General features: G+C 44.7%; 1 protein-coding gene across 2 annotated transcripts; it reads right to left on the bottom strand.

Annotated features, from left to right (window-relative positions):
• Positions 1-422: 422 nt before the first annotated feature.
• LOC117463807 (G2/mitotic-specific cyclin-B2-like) lies at positions 423-2850 on the bottom strand. 2 transcript variants are annotated; one of them, XM_034106274.2, is made up of 8 exons: positions 2685-2850; positions 2391-2501; positions 1880-2164; positions 1648-1806; positions 1340-1576; positions 905-1045; positions 716-826; positions 423-642 (listed from the first exon to the last, which is right to left on the bottom strand). In XM_034106274.2, exons 1-8 carry the CDS (start codon positions 2709-2711, stop codon positions 532-534), a joined length of 1182 nt encoding a protein of 393 aa, XP_033962165.1. In that variant the 5' UTR covers positions 2712-2850; the 3' UTR covers positions 423-531. The 2 variants fall into 2 exon arrangements, with proteins under 2 accessions (XP_033962165.1, XP_033962173.1); XM_034106282.2 differs by having other exon boundaries at positions 2391-2498.
• Positions 2851-13303: the final 10453 nt, after the last annotated feature.

Genomic DNA, 13303 nt, shown 5'->3' with positions numbered 1-13303 from the left:
TGTTAAGAGTACACTGGAGCGCTTCAAATCAATGTCAAATAAGTCCATTACATTCTATTTAGCATGTCACAATATTTAGTGTTTCACAATACAAAAATGCTAGGATTTTCTACTGCATCTGGCAATGAGCTGCAACGCAGATCAGATGGTATCAGAGTTCAGTGTTTAAGTCCCATTCAAAACCCATTTGGAGTTAAGGTTCCTCTCCAAAAATAAAGTGCCTTTTGTCATCTTACAAGACCAGTATTGGGAACGACTGGCTTACAAACAGTGAAAGCTCTCCGAAAGGGCCGCCCCATTATACCTTTTGGGTTCTCTTTCCTGTTTGTGCATGTAATTAGTCTGCAAATGTTAAGCTACCCGTGTTCGCTCCAGAGGGAGTTTCTCTCCCACAAGCTATGAACAAAACCATAATGCTTGGATTAAAATGTTTAAAAGATTTTATTAAAAAGAGTACTATAGTTTATCCACAGAATGTAATCAATATTAAATAAAGTGCAAATGAAACGTCCACTGATGATGTAAAAGTTCTCAAGGATTGCTGAGCAGAGCGGCCGCCATGGTCTTGACGATGGACGAGTTCAGCTGAGGAATGAGGCTGATCTTCATCAGCTTGCTGCTCGAGTACTTGTTCTTCACAGCCTGCAGAGGAAATGGGGTTTTATTTTTGCTACAAATCAAAACTTTAATGCTTATACTTGGTCGCTCAACTCACCTGGAACTTTGTCTTCCCCTCGTTGACCATCACTATGTTTTTGGCGATGTGCTGCATGATGGGCTTCAGGTGGGCGGCGTCATAAGTGGAGTAGTGCTGCTGCTGAGGAGACTGACACAAGACAGACAAATTAACACCAGGAAAATGAAACATTGTAAGTGTAGATGCCCCTCCAATGCCATCACTCACCCAGGGCAGGGCTACCAGCAGCAGCTGGGAGAGCGCCAGAGAAGCAGCAGCGATCTCAGAGGGCCGATAGTGCACCATGTTGTAGTCAAGGAGCGTCAACTCCATCAGGTACTTGGCCAGCGTGTGTCTCTCTACATCAGACTGAGGCACAACCATCCAAACCAGTGAAATCTCATTACTTTTTTTACAAAATCTCAAAGATTTATAGTATTCGTTCCCGTAGGGCAAATCTAGAATTAATTAGTGCTAGAAATTACCTAATCAATAAAAAAATTAAAAAAAGAAGCCATCACTGGTAGCTCTTTGTGCAAGGTAAAACTGAGAACACTCAGTGAAATGATTTGCAGATACTGTAGCTCTACACAGCATTGTCCAATATAGTCCTTAAACATTGCCCAGACAATATTGCAGTAGTAAATGTTTACAAGAACCTACGTTTCCAACTTTGGAAGCCCGTCTCAGGAAGTGGAGGGGAAGAGGGCGTCCCAGCTCAAAGTTGAGGGCCCTCAGAATCAGCTGCTCCATCACCAGAATCTGAGCCTTTGTGAAGGCGTTGTCTGTGATATAGGCAAAGTCTGCCACCTCTGGAGCATACATCTCCTCGTATTTACAGGCCACCAGCATGGCCGTCACACCGACAAGCTGCAGCTTCCTGCGAGAGACCGGCTGGACCTGAAGCACAGCGGCAGACATTTACAAACAGCTCACAAAACACAAAGAAAAGACAGTTTAGACCGCTCTACCTGGAGGAATCGATCCATGACGGCAACTGTGAGGTACAGAGTCTCCTGCAGCAGCTGGAACCTGGAGTGCACCTGGACCAGCCAGTCCACCAGGAGAGCCCGCATGCGCTCAGTGATCTCATAATGCTGCATGTAGTCGGGTCGTACAGCCTGCTCCACCTGTGGAAGCAAACAGATGTAACACTCAACCTTGCAGGGTGGGGGAAGAGAGCATTACTGGAGGGGTGAATACCTCCAGGACGTGCAGGTAGCTGTAGATATCTTTGACATATTCTGAGCAGAGCTGCGGCAGGTCCCCGTCCTCCTCGTCCACATCCTGCACCATGAGCAGCGCATCAGAGAACGCCTGGCACAGCTCCTCCTCCGCCTCCTTCATGGACACATCAGCAGACTCCTCTGAGACTGTGGGGAGGGGGTCTGCTGGGGCCAGGGCCATGGGCAGCACCACAGCTATAGCTCTAGGGGCGATGGAGGCTTTCACTGAGGGTTTGAATGAAGCTTTGGCAGGGCCCATCTTCTAAGGAAACAAGTTTGGAAAGATGCAACAATGATGTGCTGCTTGGTTTTAGCTTTATGAATAGTGTCCACATACTCGTAGCCAAGTAGCTCATGTGCTAGGGGGTTTCTAGTTATTTTTGGCTCACAGGGCTGATACACAACAATTCAAATAGCTACAAAGGAGGCATGAAACATGGAGCAGTAGCTGACCCAAACAATTCTTCCATGATGATGATGTAACTTACCTTGGTGTTGACTGCTGCTGCTTTAAAGTTGGTGATCTCTCCGAGCGCAGCTCTCCTCAGACCCACGACGGCTTTACCCATCTTCATGGGGTTCTCTCCGGCTGGGAGCTGCTGAAAGAGAAAAGGAAACAAGTCACAAACTACGGAGAAGCTTAAGAAAATAAAAACCCTGTTAAATAAGCTAATGCGAACATAAAGTCAAGCAAAGAAGCGGTAATGCTAGCTGGCGAAGCTACGAGCTTTGCAAACAATTGACGTGACATGCAGTAAAACAGTGAACTACAGTTTACTCACCACAGCACGAACTTCAACAGAAGACATGTCAATTGTGGCTGCAACGAGGGGAAACAGATTCAAATAAAATACGGGGATATAGTTTAGCACCACCAAGCACGATTTAGCGACAGGATCCTTAGACACCGAGTTCAGCAGGTAAACAAGACAGAGACGAGCGGCTTTCAAATAGTGCTCCGTCAAATCTGATTGGATGCTGCTTCAGTAGGACGCTCCTGATTGGCCGACAGCATGAGGTCAAAGGTAGAAGCCAGGTGATATTTAAATTCAGAAAATAACAAGAATATGTTTTGTTAAAGGGAGGCAATCCTCATGACACGCATTTTTAAATAATTATCATCCGATAAAACAGACCAGTCTCTGCCAGTCTTTTTTTTTTTTTTTTAATCCGATGACGTTATCAGTGATTTTAAACTGATTAATTACCGAAATAACATCAACCCTGCTGGCGGCGCCATTTTGACGAGTCACATGACTTATTTTACCGGAAGTGACGTGAACTATGTGTTGTTTGGTGCGGTTGGACAAATTGACGTATGTGCTTTGTTCATGTTGTTTACTCTAGTTACTCTCACAATTCTATTGAAATATGCCTCATTGTATCGTGAAACGTTGCCACAATTCGAATAGGAACAATCCACGGAATGCTCGGTTCCATCTATTGCCAACGGGTAAGCGTAGGAAGTACGTTCGGAGGCAGTGGCTAGCGAAATGTGCTCGGCCCGAACCGAAAGATCCACAGGCGCATGTATGCAGCGAACATTTCAAGTTTCCGGACAACTACTTTGAGAGTATGATGAAACATAAAATGGGATTTATTAATCAACCATTACCTAATGGAGATGCAGTGCACTGCCAATGCCAGCCAGCGTAAGCACATTACGCAGCAGACTTTACTTATTGTTTACTACTTAAGGAAGCAGGAATTGCAGGACCCAGAGTGCACGGAGCACAGAGCGGACAGCAGATAACGGAATTGCAGTTTTATTGCTTATAGATTATCAGAACATTTCAAAGGGGACACAGTCAGATTGGATATTAACCTATGGATTAACTACATCATCGTTTTTATCGTTGTAATGCCATTGAAGACCAGTTTAGACCAAGGTAAGCCATGTTAGCCTAGCGCATGTTAGTACCTAGCACCACTTGTTTTGATGTACGTTTTTGTTGATAACGTCGCGAGTTTGTATCTTTCAGTGTTGAGGTGAGCACCGTTAAATTCTGTGTCTTTACGATCATAAACGATGTGTTGGATGTGCAGCTAGGATAAGTAATTTGTCGGTGCAGTAATAGGTTAGCATGTTTCGCTCGGGGCTAATTCAGAGGCTCACTGTTAGCATTGTGTGTTTGTTTTTTTGAAGAAAAAAAATGAAAAAGATCAGTTAAATTAGTTTTTTTCCCGTTATATGGATATAAAATATTCATAGTTTATTAAATATGAAGGTTCCTTAGACGTTGTTTCCTGCAAATGACGCGATTTCGGCCCCGGAACTGGGTCTGTGGGGCCTAAGAGGATAACAAACAGAGTATGTTTTTTTATTTTTTTTACAGTTGTATTTGGATGGAATGAATACCGATAGTGATAATTCAAAGTAAGTCCTCCTGGACTTTATTTTTCTAAACTTCTTCCTCGGCTGACGAGTCCGAACTCAAATACTCCGCCATGTTTTCGTCGAATGAGCTGTTTGTGTGTTTACAAAGTGAACGCATAGATGACGTCACAACCTAGTTTTTCGGATCATGTGACTACTGAAAATGGCCAAAATGGCAGCTGCCTGACGGAATATACAGGTTTTTGATAAAAAAGAGCTATAAAATCATTATTTACCGGGGAATATCGCTGATTTCTTCAGGGTATGGTTTAAACATAATGTTTCACTAAATACTGAAGTTTTGATTAACTATCTAATGACTGGAGCCTTCCTTTAAGTAATAAAGTATATGCATAATGTACCTAGCGTTGTTAATCTACAAGGGGATACAAGTTTCAGTCATTGTTTAGGCAAGGCAAGGCAAGTTTATTTATATAGCACTTTTCAACACAAGGCAATTAAAAGTGCTTTACAAAAAATGAAAGACATTAAGAAAATGGCATTTAAAATCAGTCATTAAAACGAAAAGCTAATAAAATAAACATTAAAAGAAAAAATACATGGATAAAAGTTACAGTGCAGTCTAAGATATGAATAGTTCAATTAAAAGCAGCGACAAAAAGAAAAGTCTTCAGCCTGGATTTAAAAGTAGTCAGAGTTGCAGCGGACCTGCAGGTTTCTGGGAGTTTGTTCAATCAATCAATCAATGTTTATTTATATAGCCCAATATCACAAATGTTACATTTGTCTCAGTGGTCTTCACAGTGTGTACAGAATATCAGTATGACAATACGACACCCTCTGTCCTTAGACCCTCACATCGTACAAGGAAAAGAAAACTCAGTTTAAAGGGAAAAATGGGAGAAACCTCAGGGAGAGCAACAGAGGAGGGATCCCTCTCCCAGGACGGACAGACGTGCAATAGATGCCGTGTGTAAATTGAAAAGATAATACATTTGCAACATAGGTAGTCCAAATGTTTGGAAATGCATGTGTGTATAATAGGAAGATGAATCCACGAGGATATCCATCCAGGACCGATGATCCAGGACCACAGCCACGACTCGCGATCCAGGGCTCACGATCCAGGACACAGGAACGCAGGATCATCCATGACTCCGGATCCCGGCGTATATAGACACCAAAAAGAAAGACATTTGGGGAAGCTGGGTTAATCGGAACATGAGAGTACACAGGTATAGACAGACAGAGAGAAGGAAGAAGTAAGATGTCCCCCGACAAACTAAGCCTATATCAGCAAAACTAGGGGCTGAATCTAATCAGCCCTAACTATAAGCTTTATCAAAAAGGAAGGTCTTAAGCACACTCTTAAAAACGGATAGGGTGTCTGCCGCCCGAACACAAACTGGAAGCTGATTCCACAAATGTGGAGCTTGATAAGAAAAGGCTCTGGCTCCCATTGTACTTTTAGAGATTCTAGGAACAACCAACAACCCTGTATTCTTGGAACGCAATGCCCTAGTAGGACAGTAGGGTATAATGAGTTCTTTAAGGTAAGATGGCGGCTGCCCATTAAGGGCTTTGTAGGCGAGAAGAAGAATTTTAAATTCTATCCTGTGTTCTATAGGGAGCCAGTGTAAGGCAGCCAGAACAGGAGTAATGTGGTCCCTTTTCTTAACTCTGGTTAGTACACGAGCCGCAGCATTTTGAATCAGCTGAAGCGACTTGACTGATTTCTTGGTACTCCCTGATAATAAAGAGTTACAATAATCCAGCCTAGAAGTAACAAATGCATGGACTAGTTTCTCTGCATCGTTTTGAGGCAAGATATGCCTGAGTTTTGCAATGTTACGTAGATGGAAGTAGGCGGTCCTTGAAATTGATTTTATGTGGGCGTTAAAGGATAAATCCTGATCAAATATAACACCAAGATTCCTTACAGTCTCACTGGAGGCCAAATTAATGCCATCCATAGTTAGTATATCTTTAGAAAATTTGTTTCGTAGATTCTTCGGGCCAAGTACAATAACTTCAGTTTTGGTCGTGTTTAACATCAAAAAGTTTAAGGTCATCCACGTTTTTAAGTCCTTAAGGCAGTCTTGAATTTTATTTAGATGATTAATTTCATCAGGCTTGATTGATAAATATAGTTGAGTATCATCCGCATAACAATGAAAGTTTACAGAATGATTCCTTATAATATTGCCTAACGGAAGCATATATAATGTGAACAAAATAGGTCCGAGCACTGAGCCCTGTGGCACTCCATGGCTAACTTTGGTTTGCGTGGAAGATTCATCGTTAACACGTACAAACTGAGAGCGTTCAGATAGATAGGACCTAAACCAGCCTAAAGCAGTTCCCTGTATGCCAACTAAGTGCTCTAGTCTTTGCAATAGGATATCATGGTCGATAGTATCAAATGCAGCACTGAGATCGAGCAAAACAAGAATAGAGACAAGTCCCTTGTCTGAGGCTATTAGAATGTCATTTGTGACTTTAACCAGAGCTGTCTCTGTGCTATGATGTGTTCTAAAGCCAGACTGAAAATCTTCAAATAAATCATTGTTTTTTAAGTAATCACACAACTGTTTTGTGACCGCTTTCTCAATAATTTTTGAGAGGAACGGAAGATTAGAAATAGGTCTATAGTTGGCTAAAACCTCTGGATCGAGGTTGTGCTTTTTAAGAAGCGGTTTTATCACTGCTACTTTAAATGATTGTGGAACATAGCCTGATAATAAAGACATATTCATAATATTTAATAAAGAAGTGCTAATTAATGGAAAAACTTCCTTCAACAGCTTAGTTGGAATTGGGTCTAACATGCACGTTGATGGTTTAGAAGAGAGAATCATTTAATGTAATTGTTCAAGGTTTATGGCTGAAAAGCATAGTTTACTATCTAGTGTAATATTAGAACTTACGTTTCCGGGAGCTGTTGATAACACTATACTGGTCAAAGGCAAGAGGTCATTAATTTTGTTTCTAAGAGTAACAATTTTATCGTTAAAAAAGCAAATAAAATCATTACTACTGAGTGCTATGTGAGTAGAAGGCTCAATCGAGCTGTGGCTCTCTGTCAGCCTGGCCAACCCAGTCTCACAAAAAAACGTGTAATAACTACGTTGGTCCACAACGTAGGACGTAGTAGTTCTACGAAAACGCCTCTGAAATCGTAAGATGCCTACGTTTTTTTTCACCATTCATTCCAATGGCTGGCTTCTATGTCACGTGATCTTCACATTTCTCTCTGCAGAAAAAAAAACATGGCCGACCTCCGTTTTATTCTCGGTGTAAAATGCCTATTTTAAGGTTAGTTAGGTCATTAAAATGCGTTTTGATGTCATTTCATGCGAGAAATATGAGTTGTTATTTAAGATTATGTGTGCAGTGGGTGTACACATGATCTTTAGTTTGCTAGTTATTACCAAGATTACTTCAGGAAATTGTGTCCATTCAACGTTTGCATTGTTACGAAGGTGGTTGCTTGGGACGATGCTATCAGTGTATGCTCTGAAATTGTAATATTATAACGTCTTTGCCCTCATTTATTTATATTGCTGTTAGCGCACAACTCGAACGTAGCAGTTTCACAAAAATGCCTCAGGAAATTGTGTACATTTAACGTATTTTAAGTGTGGCCCGAGCGAGACCTTACGTGTATTGTTAGCATCTGGTGCTAGCTAGCTGCGCTAACAGATAACGGATAAGGAGCTGTACATCCATGTTCGTAATGCGCAGGTATTTGTTGTGTACTTAATGGCAACGCTACAGGCCTGGCATTTCCTGTGATAATAGTGTAATATTCCACAATAGGAGTCGAAAACAGGCCTCAAGTTCTTAGGTTTAATAGCTACTTTGGTAGCATACAGGTTCAGAGGTCACAGGTTACAGGTCGCAGGTTTAACGTCACACAACAGGGTCAACGTCACACACTCTCCAGCCCTCCCCCCTCTGCTCCCCCCAACCACAGGCCCGCACATCTATGCGGCCAGCATTACTGTGCAGCTCTGTGATTGGCAGAGAGACGGGCATGCTACAATACCGGTTTCAGCCTGTTTTAGGAAGTTCTTTAAATAGGCAGAAAGTCTCAGAAGCGATATTAGCAGTTCAATTGGAAAGTCGTCATATACATTCTGATTTGCACAATGAATCCACTGGAAGAAAATGACGCCATATTTCTTGCTGATGTGCTCTTGGATGACTTTGTGGTAAGTTTATTTTAAAGGTATCGCCGAAATCTGAACGCTAGAGTGAAGAGCTAACGCTAGCATTGGTTAGCACGTGTGAAACACTGATAACATTAGCTTCGTTCGACATTCTTCCATAATGTTTCGTACTCTTTAGCTATAAATAGCATGGCCTATAATGTAAGCACAGTTCTATATATTTTTTGACCGAAGGTAGTGTAGCGACCCGGGCCGTTTATGCTGCAGAGCCACTATTTCAAGTATACTACGTCATAGAGTAGCGCAGAATGCTGGGCATTTAACATGCATTTAAACAGTCCTTCGGCGCCACTCGATGACGTAGTATACTTGAAATAGTTGCTCTGCAGCAGGTTTACTCAATATTGAGAAACGGCCACGGTATAGGGTGCTGTGTGTGTCACTCAAGCATCCCCCGTCTATCTGCCAATCACAGAGCTGCACAGTAATGCTGGCCGGTGTGGTAGTTGGGGGAGCAGAGGGGGAGGGCTGGAGAGTGAATGACGTTGACCCTACTGGTGTGTGAGTGAGGGAGTGGAGTACTGTGTGATGTAGAACCTGTGACCGATGAACCTATATATGTATGCTATCAAAGGAGTTATTAAAACTAATAAGTTGAGCCCTGTTTCCGACTCCTATTGTGGAACGTTACAGTATGATGCAATGATAGTGAAGTTTTATCAGATTATCATAATGTGTAGGTGGTGATTGACGTTTTAAGGAAATATGTTCTGTGTCCCCTGATAATGATTTAAAGGAGGATCAAAGTAAACCAACAGCAGGAGGGTCGCAAACAAGGACAATGGTTTGGCTTGAAGAGGACCATGATGGTCAACCAATGCCAAAAAGGAGGCGAACTGGAGAGAAACGGAAGCGGAGTTCGGCCACTGGTTTGTGTTTTTGTTTTGTTTGTTGTTTACATCAATTAATTGTAGATCAATACATTCACATATTCTTCAAGGAAGTTATTAAATGCATCATCACAATTTTGCAGGTGCTTCAAGAAGTGTAGATCTTGTATGTACTCCGTCTACTAGTGGTCAAGAGAGCGAGACTGGGACCATCCAAAGCTTAGGTATGTTTTTCCTATACTTAATGATGATTGTTTCCCCACTTATCATGTAGTGGTTAGCTAGATTGACCCTTGCTTTATATGTACTTTTTCTACTTCATTTTTAAGACTCCCTCATACAAGAGGTACAAGAACTTCTAGGACTTCCGAGTGAAGAACCTCTCTCCTCACAGTGGAAGGAACGACAAGCATCCTCCTTGGAAAAGTGGACGTTGTTAAGGCCTTTTATGGTTAATCAGATGTTATCTTCTGAGAAACCTAAAGAGGGGGTTTGCCAACGCTGTCGACAAAAGGTTGCAGTCGTCACATGTCAAGATTGTTTGCCAAGACCTCTTTCCTGCACTGCCTGTGATGTTGCCATACACCAATCGAGTGTACTCCACAACAGATCTTCTATGGTAGAAGGGTTCTTAAGGCCACTGTCACCATCCACTCACATCACGGAAGATGAGGGAGAAAAGTTCTCATATCATGAAAGAGGTACTTTTTAAACTACAAATCACACACAACTTTTATATGATATCGATTATATTATATGATATACTACAATTAGTAAATTAGGTTCAAAAAAACTTCCTGGGGGAAGATGTATTTGATCAAAAGACGCTAATAATAAATGACCTATGAATCTAATTGACTATTTCAATTGTTTTTTCCTAGAATGCTTCATACCTATAATGCATCCCTGCTGCGATTGTGCTACTAGGCAAACAAGTGTTTCCGCAGGAAAGGAAATCATTTTGATTGGAATTAATGGTAAGACCTGGGGTTACCTACTGTAACCCAGCTTCTATGAGTAATGGCGCAGCCCTCTAAGGCTATCGCTATTGGGTTATCCCTCTGCGCCCCCGCGCAGCACTGAAACACTTGTAGTCCACGCCCACCCGCTAGGTGGGCCCCACCCTCGGGCCTCCTTCCGGTATAAATAGGAAGGTGGCCCGGCAATCTGCTCCCATACAATATAACTTTTCTTCAGCTATTCGTAGAGCCAGTGGGGCCCAGCGCTTAGAGGGCTGCGCCATTACTCATAGAAGCTGGTTACAGTAGGTAACCCCAGTTCTATTTCGTATATGGCTTCGCCCTCTAAGGCTATCGCTATTGGGTTAAGGGCGAAGCATGATGTAGTCTGCGCCCCACTGGGTCTGTCCAGCACTAGAAGCACAGACACACCTGCTCAATAACACATCCCTGCCTGTTGTGCCATGCGTAATGGCACCTTCCCCGTCCCTGGAACATAGCAAACATACCTGTTTTCCTGACGGGGTGAAGGCTGGGACAATACATACCGACCGCTGTGAGAAGTAGAGACGAAGGTCCCACCTTATCCTGCGATCATAGAGGGGGAACAGCCGCTCTCTCCGCGCCAGCCAGGTAGGAGAGCGCTCAGCTGGATCCCTGACGTTACTCACTCTAATCAGACACTTCGTACGAAGTGTATTAGAGGAAGGGGAACATCCCTCTCCTACGAGGGGAAAAGGCCGCTCTCTGTGTGCCGAGAGGCAGGAGAGAGGCGCTCAGCTGGCTCCCTGATGTCACTCACTCTGACAGGACACCCAGTACAGGGTGCGTCATAGAGGAAAGGGAAACGTCCCTCAAATACAATTGAATAAATGAACAGGGGGAAGACCAAGATGCAGCCATGCAAATATCTTCCACTGACATTCCTCCGTGCAAAGCCGTGGAGGAGGAATTCCTCTGGTGGAGTGCGCATGTTCTCCGGGGCTCTACCGAGACATACGCCTGCGACACCACCTCACACTTTTAGGCAAAGGGCTGCGAGGGAGTTTCCACACGCTGCATTTCACTCCGTCTCTCATCATGCGGCGCGTAGACGCCCAGAGGATGAGAGGTATGTGTATGCTGTCCACACGAGGCGTTATAACGGTGCTCGTGGATTTATTATGACCGTGTGTAGGAGGCATATCTGGGACAGAGGAATGCCGCGAGCTCTGCAGTTTATAAACCAATAGGTTTAAAACAGCAGGCTTCTGCAGCAAATGAACCACCTCTGGAGTGTCCCCCTGTTGGAAGAGACCCCGGGGGATCATCACGTGACCAGCTGACGCCAACGCCGAGCAGCTGCGTCACGGAGAGGGCTGTGTGGGTTGTGACATGCTTGAGGAGAGCTGTCAGTTCCTCCACTCGCTGCCGCGAGAGCCGCGCTCTGCTGGCTGAGTTTATCTTCTTCCAATTTCTTATGAAACCCAGGCTTGACAGATGAGATGTACCGTCTGGAAAGCGACTTCCTCCCTGGAGCGAGCCAGCAAATAGCAGGTCGTCCAGAGGAAACCACACTCTCATCCCTCCTCTGTGTAGTGGCTCCAGCCTTCTCTACACAAAAATGGGAGGAGCCAGGAAATATCCGAACGGCAGACGATTGTCTGGTCTGATATTCCCTGAAATGAGAAAACGCAGGAATTTCCTGTGTTTCGGGATAAGGGGTACGTGGAAGTATGCATCCTTCAGGTGGAAGTATGCATCCTTCAGGTGGAAGTGTGCATCCTTCAGGTGGAAGTGAACCAGTCGTCCTGGTGAACACATTCCAGTTTGATCGTCAGCATGTGGAATACTGACAGATCGAGGATGTCTCATTGCCCCAGTCTTTTTCGGGATTAGAAAAATAACGGGAGTGAAAACCCCTGATTTTCCTCCCTTTGAGGAACCCTGGAAATATCCTCTTTCAACAGGAGTTCCAGCGGCTCGGATTGGAGCGCAAGACATAGCTTCTGGGAGGACAGGAGTGTTTCCTGTATCCCATCGAACTGTGGGGGGGGAGAGGCGAACTGCAGGACGTATCCTCTGCTGATCAGCCTGCTCATCCATCTGTCCATCAGACCCGCGCGCTGCCACTCTGAGAGCGGGCGCACGTGCTCGAGATGTGTTTTTGGTCGTCATGGTGACGAGCCACGCCAGAGCCCCTTCCGCTGCTGCCCGTGAGGCTACCCAAGGCGGGGGCCTCCACACGCTGCGTCTCACTCCGACTCTCATCATGAGGCGCGTACACGCTCAGGGGATGGATGGAGGTATGTGCAGTGCTGCCCACATGAAGCGTTATAACGGCGTTCATGTGTTTATTAAGGCCGTGTTTATTAAGGCCGTGTGTACGAGGCGTATCTCGGACAGAGGAATGCTGCGAGCTCTGTAGGTTATTAACAGGGGTTAAAACCGGCAGGCGTCTGCAGCGAGCCCTGCTGTCTACTTAATCAACAGATTAGTGGCAGCCGGCTTAATTAGCGAGCTCTGCAGTTTATTAACCGATAGGTTAAAACTAGCAGAATTCTGCAGCGAGCCCTGACGCCGTGGCGCTGCCGCTGGGGCACTCAGCCTCCCGTGAGGCGAAAGGGCTGCGAGGAAGCCTCCACACGCTGCGTTTCACTCCGGCTGTCATCATGAGGCGTGTACACGCTCAGGGGATGAGTGGCGGTGTGTGTCCTGCCCTGTAGGCCGCCGCGGCTTTGTTGTCTGTGCGAATCAACACATGCTGATTCCGCAGCAACTGGGCAAAGTGCTGAATTATTCTCCGTACGGAGATCAATTCCAGCACATTTATGTGGAAAAACATGTGACATGCACGTTCCTCCCCACCCTGAGAGAGATGCGTCTGTGAACACCGAGATGTGTGACGTAACTCTGCCCAGGGGAACCCCCTCTGACAGGACGTGGGGACTTTTCCAGCGTCACCACGCTGCGTGGTATGACACGTTGAAGGAGAGCTGTCAGCGTTTCCACTCTCTGCCGTGAGAGTCGTGCTCTCATGCGGGCTGAGTTCAATTCCACCCC

Source organism: Pseudochaenichthys georgianus, chromosome 3 (assembly GCF_902827115.2).
Source record: "Pseudochaenichthys georgianus chromosome 3, fPseGeo1.2, whole genome shotgun sequence".
In the NCBI taxonomy this organism is placed as follows: domain Eukaryota; kingdom Metazoa; phylum Chordata; class Actinopteri; order Perciformes; family Channichthyidae; genus Pseudochaenichthys; species Pseudochaenichthys georgianus.
Note: the sequence above shows the minus strand (reverse complement) of the source record. Positions and strands in the feature narration are given on the sequence as shown.

Coding starts and splice junctions, on each gene's coding strand:
- LOC117463807 (XM_034106274.2), bottom strand. CDS start 2,711: ATGTCTTCTGTTGAAGTTCGTGCTGTG. Junction 2,165..2,390: donor CAGCAGCAGTCAACACCAAG/GTAAGTTACATC, acceptor TTGTTTCCTTAG/AAGATGGGCCCTGCCAAAGC. Junction 1,577..1,647: donor TCATGGATCGATTCCTCCAG/GTAGAGCGGTCT, acceptor GCTGTGCTTCAG/GTCCAGCCGGTCTCTCGCAG.